At 41.7% G+C, this 18195-nt stretch overlaps 1 protein-coding gene across 1 annotated transcript in view; it reads left to right on the top strand.

Moving 5' to 3' along the window:
• The window catches only part of LOC124794653 (cytoplasmic aconitate hydratase-like), a 327246-nt gene that overhangs the window by 108873 nt on the left and 200178 nt on the right, over window positions 1-18195 (top strand). The window contains exons 5-6 of the mRNA XM_047258177.1: window positions 9295-9364; window positions 15787-15979. Coding sequence (XP_047114133.1) covers window positions 9295-9364; window positions 15787-15979 — 263 coding nt within the window. The remainder of the gene's footprint in view (window positions 1-9294; window positions 9365-15786; window positions 15980-18195) is intronic.

The following is an 18195-nucleotide window of genomic DNA, read 5'->3' on the forward strand; positions in this document are numbered from 1 at the left end:
GGAACATAATAATTCAGTAGTGTTTGGAAAGGCTTTCATGAAATATTTACAGCCCCCTTGAAGTCACTTTATCATGTATTGACTAATAATGTGTTCTACCATTTGCTCCAAGCTGTGTACAGTATCCCACATTTAAAGGTGTATTTGGCATTTTGTTCCCCTGGTTGTGATGTGATTTTGTTTGAGGCATCTCGAGAGGTTTCTTGGCAGCAGTACATCTTCAGGGTATATTGTTGGGTCAATTTGATTCTCCAGGCCTTGTCCACCAAACTGTGTCCAATTAGCTCCCTAGAACTTTCTTAAATTACGATGAGCAGGTTAAAGGGAGCTAAGGAGATCCAGTACAGGGTTTCTACGTTTAAACTTACTACTGTATGTCGAAGATGCGAAATTATTTTATATTTATTGGAGAATTTCTAGCAACTGATTGGTTGTGAAACTTCCTGGTAGATTAAAACTGTGTGCAAAGGTCCCGAGTTCGAGTCTCGGTCGCGCACACAGTTTTAATCTGCCAGGAAGTTTCATATCAGCGCACTCTCCGCTGCAGAGTGAAAATCTCATTCTGGAACTGATTGGTTAGATCTCTTGCTCCATTTGGTCTCCTGTTTTGTATGAGATCTGGTGGTATTGCATTAAATAAGTCATGTAGCTTCATGGCAACGAGCTTCTTATTTAGATGGAATATGCCTGCTTGTGTTTTTATGAGGATTGGTATCCGTCCTTACTGTTTATAATGTGTATTTAAATAATCTAGATCATTATAGTGTTTCTTCCCCTTCAAAAAATTTACTTTCTGTGCTTAGAACAACAAAATCTCCAAATCAAACCTTTTAAGTTGTTGTTGCTAGTAGCATGTTACTTGTGTAAAAAATGAAGAACTGGAGAACCAACACGATCTTTGGGTGGCCCATTTTGTATGTATTTTTTTTCTACTGTGATTCTGAATAATTGACTTCATTTATTTTTTAGGCATAGAGCGCCCCCCCCCCCCCCCCTGGTCCCCATAGTTCAATGAGCTTAGCTCAGCATATGGTTCATTTCAGCTTAAATAGTAGTGTCTTGCTATGCAACGCCATACGCTGCATTTAAGTCAACAAAAGGGACAAAAGCTTTCTGGCCTCTTTTGGAAGTCAATGTCACTAAATGAAGTTACAGCTAATACTTGCTCACAACCATTGTGGTTTGATCTGAATCCAGCATAATATGACAATACAATAGTCAATAAATGTATACGTTGTTGAAAATTAGCAATTATAATAGATTATAGTATACTGGGTCAAGAAAAATGCTATTCTTGGAGGTCGGTATGTGATGTGCCATCCAGACTCAAGACAAAAGTTAATATAACAAAATCAAATTAGGTGGATTTTGAAAACACGTGTACGAAAATGAGGAGCTGGCAATACTGTCAAATCCTGCAGCACTTTGGAACATACAGAGGAACGTGTCTCACTCCACACAACTATACTAACACCATAGCTCGCTGAGTAGACTGCTGGGATATCAAACCCACATCCACCATTGAGCTATGGTTCAACTCCTCGTAAGGTTCCTTTTTTATTTTTTTATACATACGTTGCCTAGTTCTCATCATTGTAAGGACATAATTTTTTCATATGACAATAATAGCCTACCACATGATAGAGGGATCTATTAAACTGCACATATGTGTCTATTAACCATGCAATACACAACCGTAACTGGTCCAGTCAAGTTCATGTAGGGCAGATTCCCCATGGAGTTCACAAACAATGAATATGTCAACATGCATTTGGTGCTGGGTGCATCTGATAAAATGCTGGGTGCATCCGATACGCTGCTGCTGCTCATGCATATGCTGCACAATACCCTCAAAGGAACCATCCCCATAAGAATGTTTTTTTATTGCCTGGAGCAATATCTTGGGGGCTGTTGATCTTCATCCATAAGTAATAGAGGTCGTCCAAGGACTAGACATACTCAACAACAGAGGACACTATTGTTGAAACTGTTCACCAATCACCTATGTGAAGCACTCATGATAATTCAAGACAGTTCCAGTTATCTCAAAGACTGGTTGTTGAAGTGTTACACAACGAACTACTGCCATATCGTTGTGTTAACATCAGTGGCCAGAGGACCTCATTTGATCAGTTCAGGTTTGTGAATGGCTTTTGTACCAAGTGGAAGATAAGGGACATTTTATAAGTAACATGACATGGGCTCAAGATTTTAGGTTCACTTGTGAAGGGATTTTTCAACCTCCATAACAGACATTATTTGTCGGACAGAATGCATGTCACCCGTAAACATGGCTTCCAGACACTCTTTAGCATAAACCTGTGTGCTGGAATTGTGGGAATAGTACTTTTGGGCCCTTACCAATCGCTGGACAAATTTAATGTGCCCCTGTATCGTATGTTTCTTTTCAATACTTTGCCTGACACATTAAAAAACATTCCAGTTGCTGTCCAGTGTCATCTATAGTTTCGGCATGATGGTGCACTGCCACACTTGGGAAGGAATGTGCATAACTATTTAAGTGAAGTGTTTCCAGGGTAGTGGATTGGTCGTGGGGGTCTAGTGCTCAGGCCTACATGTTCCACGGACCTCAATCCACTAGATTTTTATTTGTGGAGACAGTTAACGGAACAAGATTATAGTACTCCACCCGTGGATGTACATGACCTAATAGCTTGCGTGCATTCGACTTTGGCAATGGTGGATGCAGGTGTGTTGCGTAGGGTCCAGCAAAGTATGATCCAGCTAGTGGCGAAGTGTTTGCAAATGTGAGGTTGTTGCCTTGAACATCTTCTTTGCATGTACCAGCTCTGTGAAGGTAAGCCTGGATGTTAAACATACAGAATGGAATTATTGTGCATAGTGTAAAGTGCAATATAGTGCAGCTTACCTACTGTGGCTCTTTTTTTTCCACTCTCATGGGATCCATTATTATTTTCTGTTGGATTCATTTGTGTCAAGGATGAAAAAGTAGTCATTCACGTCCATGAATAGTCATTTACGTCCATGAATAGTTCATGTTATGTGTTAATGTTTAAATAAAGGGAACATTAACAGAAAAAAATACTGCACTGTGGAGGTGTAAGTTGTATACAATTTGAAGCTTTAACTGAATAATATATTAAAAAAAAGTTTGGTATAAATGTGACTTGAATATTGGCGAGTCTGCATATTTGTCCCACACGGCATTACCTTTTCTCGCTGACCTAATGAGACAGCTCTGACATAGGGCTCAAATTTCTATCAAACCTATTTGCAGAACTAGGTTTTGCTAGGCAACCTTTTGTCTTAAATTGGTATCAGGAATTGCATGTCCACAGCCAAGTGCTGGATTTTTTCTTCATCCTGTATACTGAGCGATGCAGTGGGACACTAACTTGTGGAGTTACCTCGTTTTAGAATTGCTAATGTTTGATCTCTTTTTAAATTGAGTAGAATTATGTGAGCTATTTTCTGTCTCACAGGACCAGATTTTTAACAAATTGGGGATAAATTCCATCGTTTCCTTCAGCCTTGGCTATTTTTTTTACTTTGTGAATCTCATCGTCGTTAAAGGGATGTTAGGCCTGGTCACCAAAAATGACAAATGGTTCAGGTTCCATGTTAAACTGTCGGAACTCTTTCCCCAATTGCCCAGTTGGTAACTCGGTTAGGTTAGGGACACGCAAGTTGCCGAAGTGGCATTCAATTGAAAGGCATGCACCACGTTAGTGGGTACACAGAATTATTACTATTAAAGGAATGGCTTAGATTTTTATTTTCATTTAGTCCTTTCATCAGTATCTTCCGGTTCTCAATGATATTTCAAAAATGTCGATTGATTCAGACTTTTCAGCCTGATTGCCTGAGAGAGATACAGATACAGATAGAGAGAGAGACTAGTGCTTGACTTAGTATTAACTTTGTCTCCATTTCCGTAAAGAGACAAATGATGTGATGGAACACAAGGAATTTAGTTCACTTGGAAATAAATTTATTCCATACTGACAAGAGGCAAAATAGTTATACATCAGCACTTGTAATATTGGATTCATTAAGTCATTACCTTTCTAAGGGACACCCCCCCCCCCCTCCCGCTCTATATATATATATGTATATATATATATATATATATATATATATATATATATATATATATATATATATATATATATATAATGGAAGGAAACATTCCACGTGGGAAAAATTATATATAAAAACAAAGATGAGGTGACTTACCGAACAAAAACGCTGGCAGGTCGATAGACACACAAACAAACACAAACATACACACAAAATTCAAGCTTTCGCAACAAATTGTTGCCTCATCAGGAAAGAGGGAAGGAGAGGGGAAGACGAAAGGAAGTGGGTTTTAAAGGAGAGGGTAAGGAGTCATTCCAATCCCGGGAGCGGAAAGACTTACCTTAGGGGGAAAAAAGGACAGGTATACACTCGCACACACGCACATATCCATCCACACATACAGACACAAGCAGACATATTTCCGTCTGTCTGCTTGTGTCTGTATGTGTGGATGGATATGTGCGTGTGTGCGAGTGTATACCTGTCCTTTTTTCCCCCTAAGGTAAGTCTTTCCGCTCCCGGGATTGGAATGACTCCTTACCCTTTCCCTTAAAACCCACTTCCTTTCGTCTTCCCCTCTCCTTCCCTCTTTCCTGATGAGGCAACAATTTGTTGCGAAAGCTTGAATTTTGTGTGTATGTTTGTGTTTGTTTGTGTGTCTATCGACCTGCCAGCGTTTTTGTTCGGTAAGTCACCTCATCTTTGTTTATATATATATATCACTCACTCACACACACACACACACACACACACACACACACACAGGGAGTCCCTATAGCTAGATGTCGCGTGTATGGTTTGAACTAGTGGTTCTACAATCTTGGTTTTAGATTAGTACTTATATTTGTGGAAATAGTGACTGAATGTTAGGTTTTCAATAAACATTCCAAAAATAACAATCTCCTGGTTTCCCACCTCCGGAAAGGCAACTCACTCACCCTTCACAACCTTTCCAGCAAACCTCGACCTCCTCTCATTGCACACAAACCCAGTCTCTCCCATCTACTCAATCTCCCACTTCCAGCTCCACTCCCTCCAAAACCTCAAAATTCCGATCAACACAATCTGGAACCACAACACCCTAATTTAGTAGTTAACCTTTCCTCCAAACCTCTCTCCCAATCCGAAACCTCTGTCCTATCCAAAGGCCTCACCTTCAGCCCCACTCCCAGATTCAACCAAACAGCCCTCGTCAAAGATTTACTGTCCTACACTCGTACTCTCTGCTGGAAGTATCACTTTGCCACGAAGAAAAATGATCCTAATCCTACTCCTAATGATCCGACTCCTCAAGACACCATCCAAATTGAACCCTGCCTGGAACAGTTCCATCCTCCGTCACAGTGGGACCCACCTCCTCTTCCTCAAAATCACCCTCTCCAAACCTTCCAGGAATTTCTGACTTCCAGCCTTGCATCTCAATCCTTCTTAAAAAACCTTAATCCTACACCCAACATCACCACTGCTGAAGCCCAGGCTATCCGTGATCTGAAGGTTGACCGATCCATCGTCATTCTTCCGGCGGACAAGGGTTCCACGACCGTGGTACTTGATCGTCGGGAGTATGTGGCTGAGGGACTGCGTCAGCTTTCAGACAACACCACATACAAAGTTTGCCAAGGTAACCCCATTCCCGATGTCCAGGCGGAGCTTCAAGGAATCCTCAGAACCTTAGGCCCCCTGCAAAACCTTTCACCTGACTCCATCAACCTCCTGACACCACCGACACCCCGCACCCCTACCTTCTACCTCCTTCCTAAAATCCACAAACCCAATCATCCCGGCCGCCCCATTGTAGCTGGTTACCAAGCCCCCACAGAACGTATCTCTGCCTACGTAGATCAACACCTTCAACCCATTACATGCAGTCTCCCATCCTTCATCAAGGACACTAACCACTTCCTTGAACGCCTGGAATCCTTACCCAATCTGTTACCCCCGGAAACCTTCCTTGTAACCATTGATGCCACGTCCTTACACACAAATATTCCGCACGTCCAGGGCCTCGCTGCGATGGAGCATTTCCTTTCACGCCGATCACCTGCCACCCTACCTAAAACCTCTTTCCTCATCACCTTAGCCAGCTTCATCCTGACCCACAACTTCTTCACTTTTGAGGGCCAGACATACCACCAGTTAAAGGGAACAGCCATGGGCACCAGGATGGCCCCCTCGTACGCCAACCTTTTCATGGGTCTCTTAGAGGAAGCCTTCTTGGTTACCCAAGTCTGCCAACCCAAAGTTTGGTACAGATTTATTGATGACATTATCATGATCTGGACTCACAGTGAAGAAGAACTCCAGAATTTCCTCTCCAACCTCAACTCCTTTGGTTCCATCAGTTTCACCTGGTCCTACTCCAAATCCCATGCCACTTTCCTTGACGTTGACCTCCACCTGTCCAATGGCCAACTTCACACATCCGTCCACATCAAACCCACCAACAAGCAACAGTACCTCCATTATGACAGCTGCCACCCATTCCACATCAAACGGTCCCTTCCCTACAGCCTAGGTCTTCGTGGCAAACGAATCTGCTCCAGTCCGGAATCTCTGAATCAGTACACCAACAACCTGAAAACAGCTTTCGCATCCCGCAACTACCCTCCCGACCTGGTACAGAAGCAAATAACCAGAGCCACTTCCTCGTCCCCTCAAACCCAGAATCCCCCAAAGAAGAACCACAAAAGTGCCCCGCTTGTGACAGGCTACTTTCCGGGACTGGACCAGACTCTGAATGTGGCTCTCCAGCAGGGATACGACTTCCTCAAATCCTGCCCTGAAATGAGATCCATCCTTCATGAAATCCTCCCCACTCCGCCAAGAGCGTCTTTCCGCCGTCCACCTAACCTTCGTAACCTGTTAGTTCATCCCCATGAAATCCCCAAACCACCTTCCCTACCCTCTGGCTCCTATCCTTGTAACCGCCCCCGATGCAAAACCTGTCCCATGCACCCTCCCACCACCACCTACTCCAGTCCTGTAACCCGGAAGGTGTACACGATCAGAGGCAGAGCCACGTGTGAAAGCACCCACGTGATTTACCAACTGACCTGCCTACACTGTGATGCATTCTATGTGGGAATGACCAGCAACAAACTGTCCATTCGCATGAATGGACACAGGCAGACAGTGTTTGTTGGTAATGAGGATCACCCTGTGGCTAAACATGCCTTGGTGCACAGCCAGCACATCTTGGCACAGTGTTACACCGTCCGGGTTATCTGGATACTTCCCACCAACACCAACCTATCCGAACTCCGGAGATGGGAACTTGCCCTTCAGTATATCCTCTCTTCTCGTCATCCGCCAGGCCTCAATCTCCGCTAATTTCAAGTTGCCGCCACTCATACCTCACCTGTCTTTCAACAACTTCTTTGCCTCTACACTTCTGCCTCGACTGACATCTCTGCCCAAACTCTTTGTCTTTAAATATGTCTGCTTGTGCCTGTATGTGTGGACGGATATGTGCATGTGTGCGAGTGTACACCTGTCCTTTTTTCCCCCTAAGATAAGTCTTTCCGCTCCCGGGATTGGAATGACTCCTTACCCTCTCCCTTAAAACCCACTTCCTTTCGTCTTCCCCTCTCCTTCCCTCTTTCCTGATGAGGCAACAGTTTGTTGCGAAAGCTTGAATTTTGTGTGTATGTTTGTGTGTCTATCGACCTGCCAGCGCTTTTGTTCGGTAAGTCACCTCATCTTTGTTTTTATATATAATAGCCAATTTATAGTTTGATAATTTCCAAAACTACAGAGGGAAAACACACACATCAATGACCAGATGGACGGTTCATAAATTCGTGGAAAAAAGGGGGGAGGGGGCATGAGGGAGATTTGAACACAAATCTCCCGCTTTGCAGGCCAACACCGTGACCACACACCAAGGACATTGTGGTTCTTGGAAATTGCTCGATGTGGCACATCTTTAGCTTGGAACATTCGCTGTTTCTATTCTGCTTACAATTTTTATTTTTTTTTGTTTTCTTTCTACAGAACGGGATCCCGGGTTAGATTCCTGGCCGGATTGGAGATTTTCTTTGCCCGGGGACCAGGTGTTTGTGTTCTTGTCATCATTCGTGAAAGTGGTGGAATTGGACTGTGTAAAGATTGGGAATTTGTATGGGTGCTGATAACCACACAGCTGAGTACCCCACAAACTCCTCCTCCTCCTCCTCCTCCTCCTCCTCCTCATCATCATCATCATCATCATCATCATTCTTTTCTTACAGTTCAGTGCACCACCTTCTTCTGTTCATACTTTATCTGTGTTTAGTTTTTGATGGGTTATCCACTGGACCATTTTACCAGTGAATGTAAGGGGTGCACTGGGGAGTTTCCCTTGTAAGCATTTTGTGAACCCATCTTTTTGTGTAAAATGGTTAGATTCCTTGCACTGTAGATTGAAACATGAAGACATTGTTGTGTTACACGGTGCTTACACACTAGTGCTGCTATTAGATGGCATTGCTGCCAAAACTGATCCCGTCTGATTTCACAGTTGGCACTTTTCAAGTGTTGTCACAGCCACATGATGCGTGCACATTTCCCTCACTCACCATCACACAACAATTGTTCTGCTATTCTTGCGAGCAAGAACCTGAGCGAGTGTGAGTGCTAACACTGACAGTCAGTGGATTGTTTTGTTAAGCTCTGCTGTAAAACCGCATGATTTAGGTTTTTTATTTGCTTAGAATTTTAAGGCAAATGCAGGGATTTTTAATTACCTCATCAATGGAATGTTAAATCCCAATCCTCCTCTTCCTAGATCTGGGTTTTAAATTACACCCTGTCCTTCTTAATAGCTGAATGGTCATCGTGACGGAATGGGATGCAAAGGGGTCCAGGTTTATCTCCTAGCTGGGTTGGAGATTTTCTCCACTCAGGGACAGGGTATAGCGCTGTCTTAATCATCGTCATGTCAGCCCCATTAACACCCAAGTCTCCGAAGTGGTGTCCACTCAAAAGACTTGCACCAGACGACATGTCTACCCAACGGGAGGCCCTAGCCACACGACATTTCATTTTTCATTTTTACACACCCCTTTAGTGCCAGAAGCAAAGAATATTCTTTTATTCGTTAGTTGTGGTCCTGGGTGTACAGGAATAGTCCCTAAGCTCAGTGTCATTTCTGTTTGATGTGGCACCACAAGACTATTATTTAAGAAGAAGAAGAAGAAGAAGAAGAAGAAGAATGGAAAGTTCCACATTTGTTATTGGTTTATTATTTTCTAGGGATGATGCCCTTCAGAAGAACCAAGAGATGGAATTTGAGCGAAATAAAGAGAGGTTTATGTTTCTTAAGGTATGTATGAGCACTTGAAAACTGTTTCTAACAAATCTTCCTTTATTTTCATGTTTTATTCATTATTAACTTATTTACATGCTTTGTTATTTGTTAAACTGGCTTAATCATGTTGTTATATTAGAGTACATAATAGTTAGTTACACTGTTTCCTGCTATTATCAGAGTATCATGATATCTTTTTGAGTATCAGAGCCAGTTAAAATAATTTATTGTTACTTATCCAGTGACATTTTGGATAATGATATTTAATTTCTTTGCTGCACTGTTGGAGTCATTACTTTCTCTAAGAACTCCCTTGTGTTCTTGATGTTGGATTATGAGTACAAAGTAAAGCGACAGCAGTAACACACTGAATCCACATTCAGCTATCTGGCTCCAAAATTTGGGTTTTCTTTGTGTCTCTAAACTGCTTAAAGCAAATGCCAGAATGTTTCCTTTGAAAAGGTCACAGCCAGTTCCCTTCTCCATCCTTCCCCAACCCAAGCTTGTGCGCTGTCATTAGTGACCTCATTGTTGATGGGACATTGTTTTCCTTTCTTTGTGAATAGTTTATTCTTGTGAGAAATCGTTATGCAGTATAGAGCAGTCTATAGAAGATAACTTCTTGGAGAGGTTTGTGGAATACAGAACCATTATTTATGCAGTATGTTGTTTCATTGATACAGCTGACCCATTTCATTACCTCATTTACCTGAAAGCTTGAAATTTGTGCTCCTCTATTTTACCTTCAAGTTGTTTGCTAGAATATGAAATGTACACAAATAAGGTTACAAAAGCTTGTTTCTACAGAGGAATGCCTCTGCACACAGCGAATAGCTTGCCACACCTCCGTGTTCTGTCGAGTCTGGTAATGCTGCATTTGACACCTCAGTTTCCTGCTCCTGATACTGCACCACCACTACTTTTTATCTGGTAACTGGCTACTGAGAATAAAATTTTTAGTGGCCTGATCTATAAACAGCTCATATGTTAGGAAAGTAAATAGAGTCCATAACATGAAGTGCCAGCTGCACTTAGACCAGAATTGAAACATACAGGACCAAGCAGGAGGGCACAAAGGGTTACATAAAGAGATTAACAACATTAGACAGTACGTTGCTTCTTAACCATCCTGTGCAGGAGTTTTGTCATTGTTCTGGTAGATGCCACTTCCCTCATCACAAGTGCTGCTCACTGCTACTTTTCAGTTTTCAGACAGACAATATAATTGTTCTTTCTAGCCAACACGTGCTACTGAACCACACACTCAAGGCCATAACCATTACAGCCCAACTGCCTACCTTAGTAATGATCTGTAGCTTATACCTCCTTGAGGCAGAGGTGGAAGAACTGTTTCATGAGTAACTGCTCCTCATTATGTTGCTGGGTGATTTCATCATCCACGGTCAAAACCAATTGCAAAATGGTTTATAAAAGATATCTGTATGGTGCAAAAATTGGCAATCAATACTAAATAATGAAAAATGTGAAGTCGTCCGCATGAGTGCTAAAAGGAATCCATTAAATGTCGGTTATGTGATAAATCAATAAAGTCTAGAGGCTGTAAATTCAGCTAAATACTAGAATTAAACGTACAAACAACTTAGGTTGGAAGGATCGCTTGGAAAATGTTGTGCGGAAGAAGAGCCAAAGACTGCATTTTATTGGCTTCTGCTTAAGATGCAGAAGATCTACTAAAGAGGGCCTACACTATGCTTGCCCAGCCTCTTTTGGAGTATTACTTACCAGATAGGATTAATGAGGGCGGAGAGCGTCACTGACATGATACAGGATTTAAAGCAGACATTATTAAAATAAAGTTGTTTTTCGCTGCGGCAGAAACTTCTCACAAAATTTTGATCACCAACTTTCTCCTACATATGCGAAAACATTTGTTTGATGCCAACCTACATAGGGAGAAATGATCATTATAATAAAATAATGAAAGTCAGAGCTCACACAGAACGATGTAGGTGTTTGTTTTTATGTGTCGTGTTTGATAATAGAGAATCATTGTGAAGGTGGTTTGATGAACCCTCTGCCCAGGCACTTCAATGTGGTTTGCAGTGTATCCATGTAGATGTAGATGAATCACCTGGAGGCAGTCAGAATGCAGGTAGTAGGTCTTAGCTAGCTGAGCAGCTCCTCATGGGTTTTTACTGTTGTAGGATGAAAGCAGCAACTCCACAGCTTTTTAGCACCATGTATGGCATCTTTTCTGCAATGAACTTAACATTACACAGTCCTTATCTTGCATGCATGACACAATGCCATCTCCAGTGAGATTCTGATAATCTACATGGGTGGTCCATAAGTAAAGCCATTTGAGAAGCATACTGCTCTGAAGCATATGTCACAGTATCTCAAGGGAAGGACATTGCTGAGATAGTGCAAGAAACATCAATTGTAGTTACTGTAACAGGCTGCTTCAGTGGTCTATTTTGAGAGGTGGAGGATCATTATTTGGTCTACCAGAATAGCATAGCCACTCTATCACCTAGATGCTGCAAGTTTATTCAGCAAGCGGTGAGGGTTGCCACAGCAAGATAGGTGGGTTTTGGTAGTGGAATTCTTCTGATGGGGGCCACTTCCTTCATCACAAATGCTGTTTGCTCTTAAGTTTACGCACTGACTGTATAATCATCCACTTTAGCCAGCAGCTGTGGACTCGCCATTGTGTCGTACATTTGAGTTTAGGAGTACATAGCGGCTGCCTGACCCAATACACAGGTCTGCTGAGCTCTGTTGCTGAACTTTTTGCCATTGGATGGGTCGTTGAGTCCATTTATGTGTTTTGCTACCTGGCGACAGAAGGCTATCATGGTATCTTGTCACGTGCTGATGTAACATCAGAAGCAGTGGGGTATGTCATCAGCCAAGTTCCTGCAGTGACAGTATGTGGATCACCATGCCTCGAGATTCGTCAGCAAGACGGTGCTCTGCTTGCACTGTGGATTTACTCATGCAATGCGTAACAACAGTACACTATTCTTCCAGACACCATTGCCTTAAAAAAAGTTGAAGCTATCAGAAACACGTGAAGAGAATTACTATGACAAAGGTGACAGCCTTGTGCTAATTATATGAAATTAAATTAATGGCTATGAGAAGTAGCACAGAATTTAATCAAACAACGAAAGTAGACTTGGTGTGAACAATACGAGGTCTGCTCAAAAAATGCCGTAACATTCATAACTTTGCGCTAATGGTGTGTTAAAGTGAAATGTGGTTGGCATCCCTGCATATGCCTGTGTGTAATGTGTACCTGCCGGAAGTCTCATTGTTGTATGTCTGTTAGTTATTGTTCAATGCTATATTGAGTAGAACATTGTGTTGCATGGTATGCGAACTTAGCGATGGCAGAGCTAGAGGAGCAATGCGTCAGTGTGAAATTTTGCATGAAGCTTAATAAAACCATTACAGACACACACTAAATGATGCAGGAACCTACTGTGTTGAGTGCTTCAGCTATACTCGGTGCTAAGAATGGTTCACGCGGTTTAAAAATTGCCAACGGAAGTTAAAGATGACCTTCGTTCAGGAAGCCCTTTGACATCTACCGACAACGCTCATGACAGAATCGTCAATGAAATTATCTGTGCCAGATGAAGACTGACTGTCTGAAAGATTGCAGAAGATCTAATGTTTCAGTTGGTTCGTGTTATGAAATCCTGACACAGGATATTGGAATGCATTGTGTTGCCACCAAGTTCGTCCCATGGCTCGTGAGTCAAGCCCAGATAGATCTTTGTCTCGCAATCTGTGAAGAGCTTTTTGATCATGCAAATGAGAATGAGAATCATAACTGGTGACGAGAAGTGGGTCTATGAGTATGATGTTGAGACCGAGTTTGTCTTCACAACGGTTCAGCAAAGGTTCTCAAGTTCTCATAGACAAAAAACTGCTCATCAAATCAAGTCCAATATCAAAGCAGTTTGAATACTTTTCCTTGACTTTGAAGGATTAGTTCTTCATGAATTCATTCCACAGGGACAAACTGTTAATCAGCGGTACTATCGGGATGTGTTGTGATGCCGGTCAGAAGGAAACAACCAAAAATGTGGTGAGACAATTCACAGCTCTTGCATCACGATAAACACCCCCCCCCCCCCCCCCCCCGTTCATTCCTGTTGGTGCGTGACTATTGCACAAAAAATGATATTGCTGTACTGCCTCATCCTCTATACTCTCCAGACCTGGCAAAAAAGAGAATTTGCAGACGCCATTTTACGCACTCACGCAAGAGGTGTACTGAGACTGCACCTGGAAGTGGAAATGGCATTGGGAGCTGTGTATCAGTTGTGGAGAACGGTATTTTGAAGGAGACGATGGACAATAAGTAAAAGGTAAGCATAGGAAGATTTTGCGGAGGAAGTTCTGGAATTCTTTGAACAGGCCACGTAAATTGCTTCAGTAGGTGCACATACAACAGACGTCCATGTGTAGACAAAATTAAAATGCATTAATGTTCACTCTTCCAGGCCAAATACCTGAAATTTTAGAACAAAGAGAACTTCATATCAGTTCTTTTGATGTAGCTGAATTATTGTTGGCATACTGTGTCCTCCAATTTTCACCTAGATTATACTCAGGATTGAATGTTAAAGAAATCTAGCACTTGATCTTGAGCACCCAACAGATAGACCTATATTACCCCTTTATACAGACAGAGAATTCAACAGTGGCCGTACATAATGCAAATATACATCCCCAGCCCAGATAACATACGCAACGAAATGTTCACAACCTTAGTAACTATAGCAAACAAAGTATTGTGTGTTTAACAAAATTTTGTGAGAGGGTGTTTTGTCCCTTAAAGGACAAAAAGTATCATTGTACCAATATTGAAACCTGGTGAAATACCCCACATTGTAGACAGCTACACACAGGTTAGTTTAATGGTGAATATATGCAAACAGTTTAGAACAAATGTTCAGACTTTGCTGATGTCTGGAAGCAAGAAATTTGCTTTTATCATTTCAGTATGGCTTTCTAAGATCTAGATTTACACACCATTCATGACTGGAATGCCGTCAGGGAGGCCTCCAATCTATGTTGATACAGGTGCCAGTCTTCCTTGACTCACAAAGGCATACGATACAACATGGTGACACCATATCTTACCTATGTTACACTTGTGATGCTAACTACCAACTTTTATTAAAATTCTTACTCCGCTGGTATTTATGAGTGAATTGAAATGGCTTTTAGTAATCAACATGTACAAGAAAACAGGATCCTTCAGTCTTGAGTGCTACCTTCATTGCAGTTACTATAAAAACAAGTGCCCCTTTTTCGTGATGAAATGTATCATCAGCCTTATATGTTGGCAATTTCTGTGTTTACTAGAGTCCTGTGTCACTATCCTCAGCAGAACATTTTCAACTGGTCGTTCAAAAGACATGGTTATGAACACATCATCATGTCTTTTTATTTTGCATATAGAATCATGTATTAGGTGCTTCAGCACAATTTGTTCCCATCACTCACACCCTGAAATAAATCTAGAGGCTGGAGTGATAGACAAATGTCATTTTCTAGGACTGACTTTGACTGCAAAATGACAAAGATTACTGCCCAGAAAGCAGTTAAAGACAACCAGTAACCAGAAATTAAACTACCTTTTTCTTCCTGAGGAACACTTCTTGGGGAGCAAATAGAAATATTAACCCAGTTAGACCATAAGTATCACTTATGGATCAGCAGCATCTTCTATGTAGGCCTAAAATAACCATGTGCACCACAAAGGAGTTGCCTTGTGACTGTAGCTTTCTTAATGAGCCCTGTCGATAGACTCCTACTAGAAGCAGGTATTTCAATGCCAATAACTCTTAATTGTTTTACGACTTGCTGTAGACCAAAACATTCCTGTGATGCAACATTTATCCAGAGATAAATCCAGGAAGTAACCCCTGAGTCATTGATTTATTGCAAAGGTAGCTTATAGAAACACCATCATAACCAACAGAATTACTACTTTTTAGTGACCTGATGAATTTTGCAATCTCTTTAGGGCTTGTATTTTTTAAACTAGTGTCTGGTGGTGGTGCATGCAGTGTGTGCAGAGGTGAACCTAATCCATCTGCATTTGATTGTTTATTACTGAGTACTAGTATTTCAGACATGCTGGAAAACAGTTCTGTTGTATCAGTTGCATGTTCTGTATAAGGACCAAAATGAGGATGTTGAAGATAAAATGCATATAGAAGTAGGCAGACGGCAATTTGCTTCCTCACGCCTGATGCAAACAAGATGGGTATTAGTGGTCAGTAGTGGTGCAACATTGTATGTTGGCTAGAGTAAATATATTTCCATATCCCATAGCATCACTATGATTGTTATACCTACTACTTAAGTGTTTTATTTTTAACTGTTTCACATTACATGTAAAGAGTGCTTTGAGTGGAAATATAACTTCTTTTATGTAATGTTCCTTTCAGTGGGGAGCAAAGGCATTTCGTAACATGTTAATAGTGCCTCCGGGTTCAGGAATTGTGCATCAAGTGAATCTGGAATATTTGGCAAGAGTTGTGTTCAGTGACTCAGAAGTACTATACCCTGACTCAGTTGTAGGCACTGATTCTCATACTACAATGATAAATGGAATGGGTGTTGTTGGATGGGGTGTTGGAGGTAAGAATTATGCCTGACATTAAATTTGTATCACCTGTAAATATCTTTTTACTTAAGTTACTTCATTTTTCTGACATTGCTGTTCTGTAATTGTAAAGCCAGCAAGGAGGTAAGATTCGCTGACTTGCCTAGTTCTCTATTTATGTAAGAAATGTGTGGGTTCAATGAAACTGACTCAATGAACATTCATTTGTCACATTACTTACAGTTATTGGACTAGCTGGTGTTTGTGGAGGGGCTTAAATGCATTCCAAATTTAACACTGGTGAAAACAGAGTACTCAGTTTATGAATAATGTGCATCATGTGATCTTACCAGCATTGTAAATTACACTAGGTTACAAAATATATCAATTACCTTTCAGAACATCCTGAAAGAAAAATACCATACTAAGAAACATTGAACTAAGAACGTTCAGAATGGAAAATAATACTGAAAACAAATTTATAATGTAATAATTTCAAACAATGGAAAATCCATGATGGAACGACAATATTATGAGAAGGATAGTTGCTACTCACCACATATGGAGAGGTTGAGTTGCAGATAGGCAAGAGGTTGAGTTGCAGATAGGCACAACAAAAACACTGTCAAACAAAACTTTTGACCAAACCGGCCATCATCAGAATTAGACAACATACACTTATGCAAACGCAATTCGTGCACACGTGACCACAGTCTCTGGCTGCCAAGCCCAGATTACAAGCAGCAGTGCATGATGGGAGGAGCAGACTGGATGGTGGAGGTAAGGAGGCAGCTGGGGTGGGGAAGAGGAGGGATAGCAGGGGACAGTAAAGTGCTGCTTGTGGGATCATACAGGGACTAGGTTGGGAGAGGGTAGGGCAGCTAGGTGCAGTTGGGAGGCTAGACAGAGGGCAGGACGAGGGGGAGGGTGTGGCAGGAGGAAAGTAGAGAAGTAAAAAGACTATGGGTGTGTTGGTGGAATAGAGGGCTGTGTAGAACTGGAATGGGAACAGGGAAGGTGGATAGGTGGGTAAAGGACAATGAGTAAAGAAGGTTGAGGACAGGTGGTTCATGGGAATGTAGGATATGTTGTAGGGAGAGTTCCCACCTGCGCAATTCAGAAAAGTTGGTGTTGGCGAGAGGGATCCAGATGGCGTAGGCTGTGAAGCAGCCATTGAAATAGAGAATATGTTGGACAGCTTCCTCAGCAACTGGGTGGCCCACTGTTTCTTGGCCACAGTTCATTGTTGGTCATTCATATAGAGAGATAGTTGGTTCTCATGCCCACACAGAACTCAGCAGAGTGGTTGCAGCTTAGCTTGAAGATCACATGTCTGGTTTCACAGGTAGCCCTGCCTTTGATGGGATAGGTGATGACAGTGACTAGACTGGAGTAGGTGGTGGTGGTGGTGGTAGGATGTATGGGACAGGGCTTGCATCTAGGTCTGTTACAGGAATATGAGCCATGAGGCAATGGGTTGGGAGCACGGTTTTTGTAGGGATGGACAAGAATATTGTGTAGGTTCGGTCGGTGGTGGAATACCACTGGGAAGGATAGTGGGTGGACACTCATTTCAGGGCACGATGAGAGATAGTCGAAACCCTGGTGGAGGATGTGATTCAGTTGCTCCTGTCCTGGTTGGTGCTGAGTCGCGAGGTGAATGCTTCTCTGTGGCCAGACATTGGTTGAGCACTTACAAAAGTAGTTGAAGCAACTTAACTGGTTAGCATTGGGATGACAGCGATAAGGCATTGCCATGTTACTGTATGGTATTGCCTGGTGCAGCAGGGAGTGCTGGTTGCTTCATGCAATTGTGTCTTAAGATATAAGTTTAGTTTCATTAGATGTGCATAAAAAAATGTAAATGAAGCAAAGCTACATTTGTCTCTCTACTTAGTTTCTCTGTAAAGTTTTTACTACATGTGTAAATAATTAAAAACCATGGTTTCTAGATACGCCTATGTTCCCCGCAATGCAGTCATTCTCATTGGATTCTAAGGCAACTATTTGGTTAAAAACATTTTTTTATTTTTTTTATGTCCTATAGTTACACATCATTGCTTGGTAATGAACTGGTTTTCTTTTCGCTGCTGCCACATTTGTTGTGATATTTCAAAAATAAATAAACCACTGGGCATATTTTGAAAAGTTTCCAATGAAGAATGTAGTTGCTGGACAGTTAACATTTGGTGCTTTTTAAGTCATGCATTGCTGCATACAAAATATAGCTAACTTTTTTTTTTTAGGAAAG

The sequence above is a fragment of the Schistocerca piceifrons genome, chromosome 4, assembly GCF_021461385.2.
Source record: "Schistocerca piceifrons isolate TAMUIC-IGC-003096 chromosome 4, iqSchPice1.1, whole genome shotgun sequence".
NCBI classification, from domain to species: Eukaryota; Metazoa; Arthropoda; class Insecta; order Orthoptera; family Acrididae; genus Schistocerca; species Schistocerca piceifrons.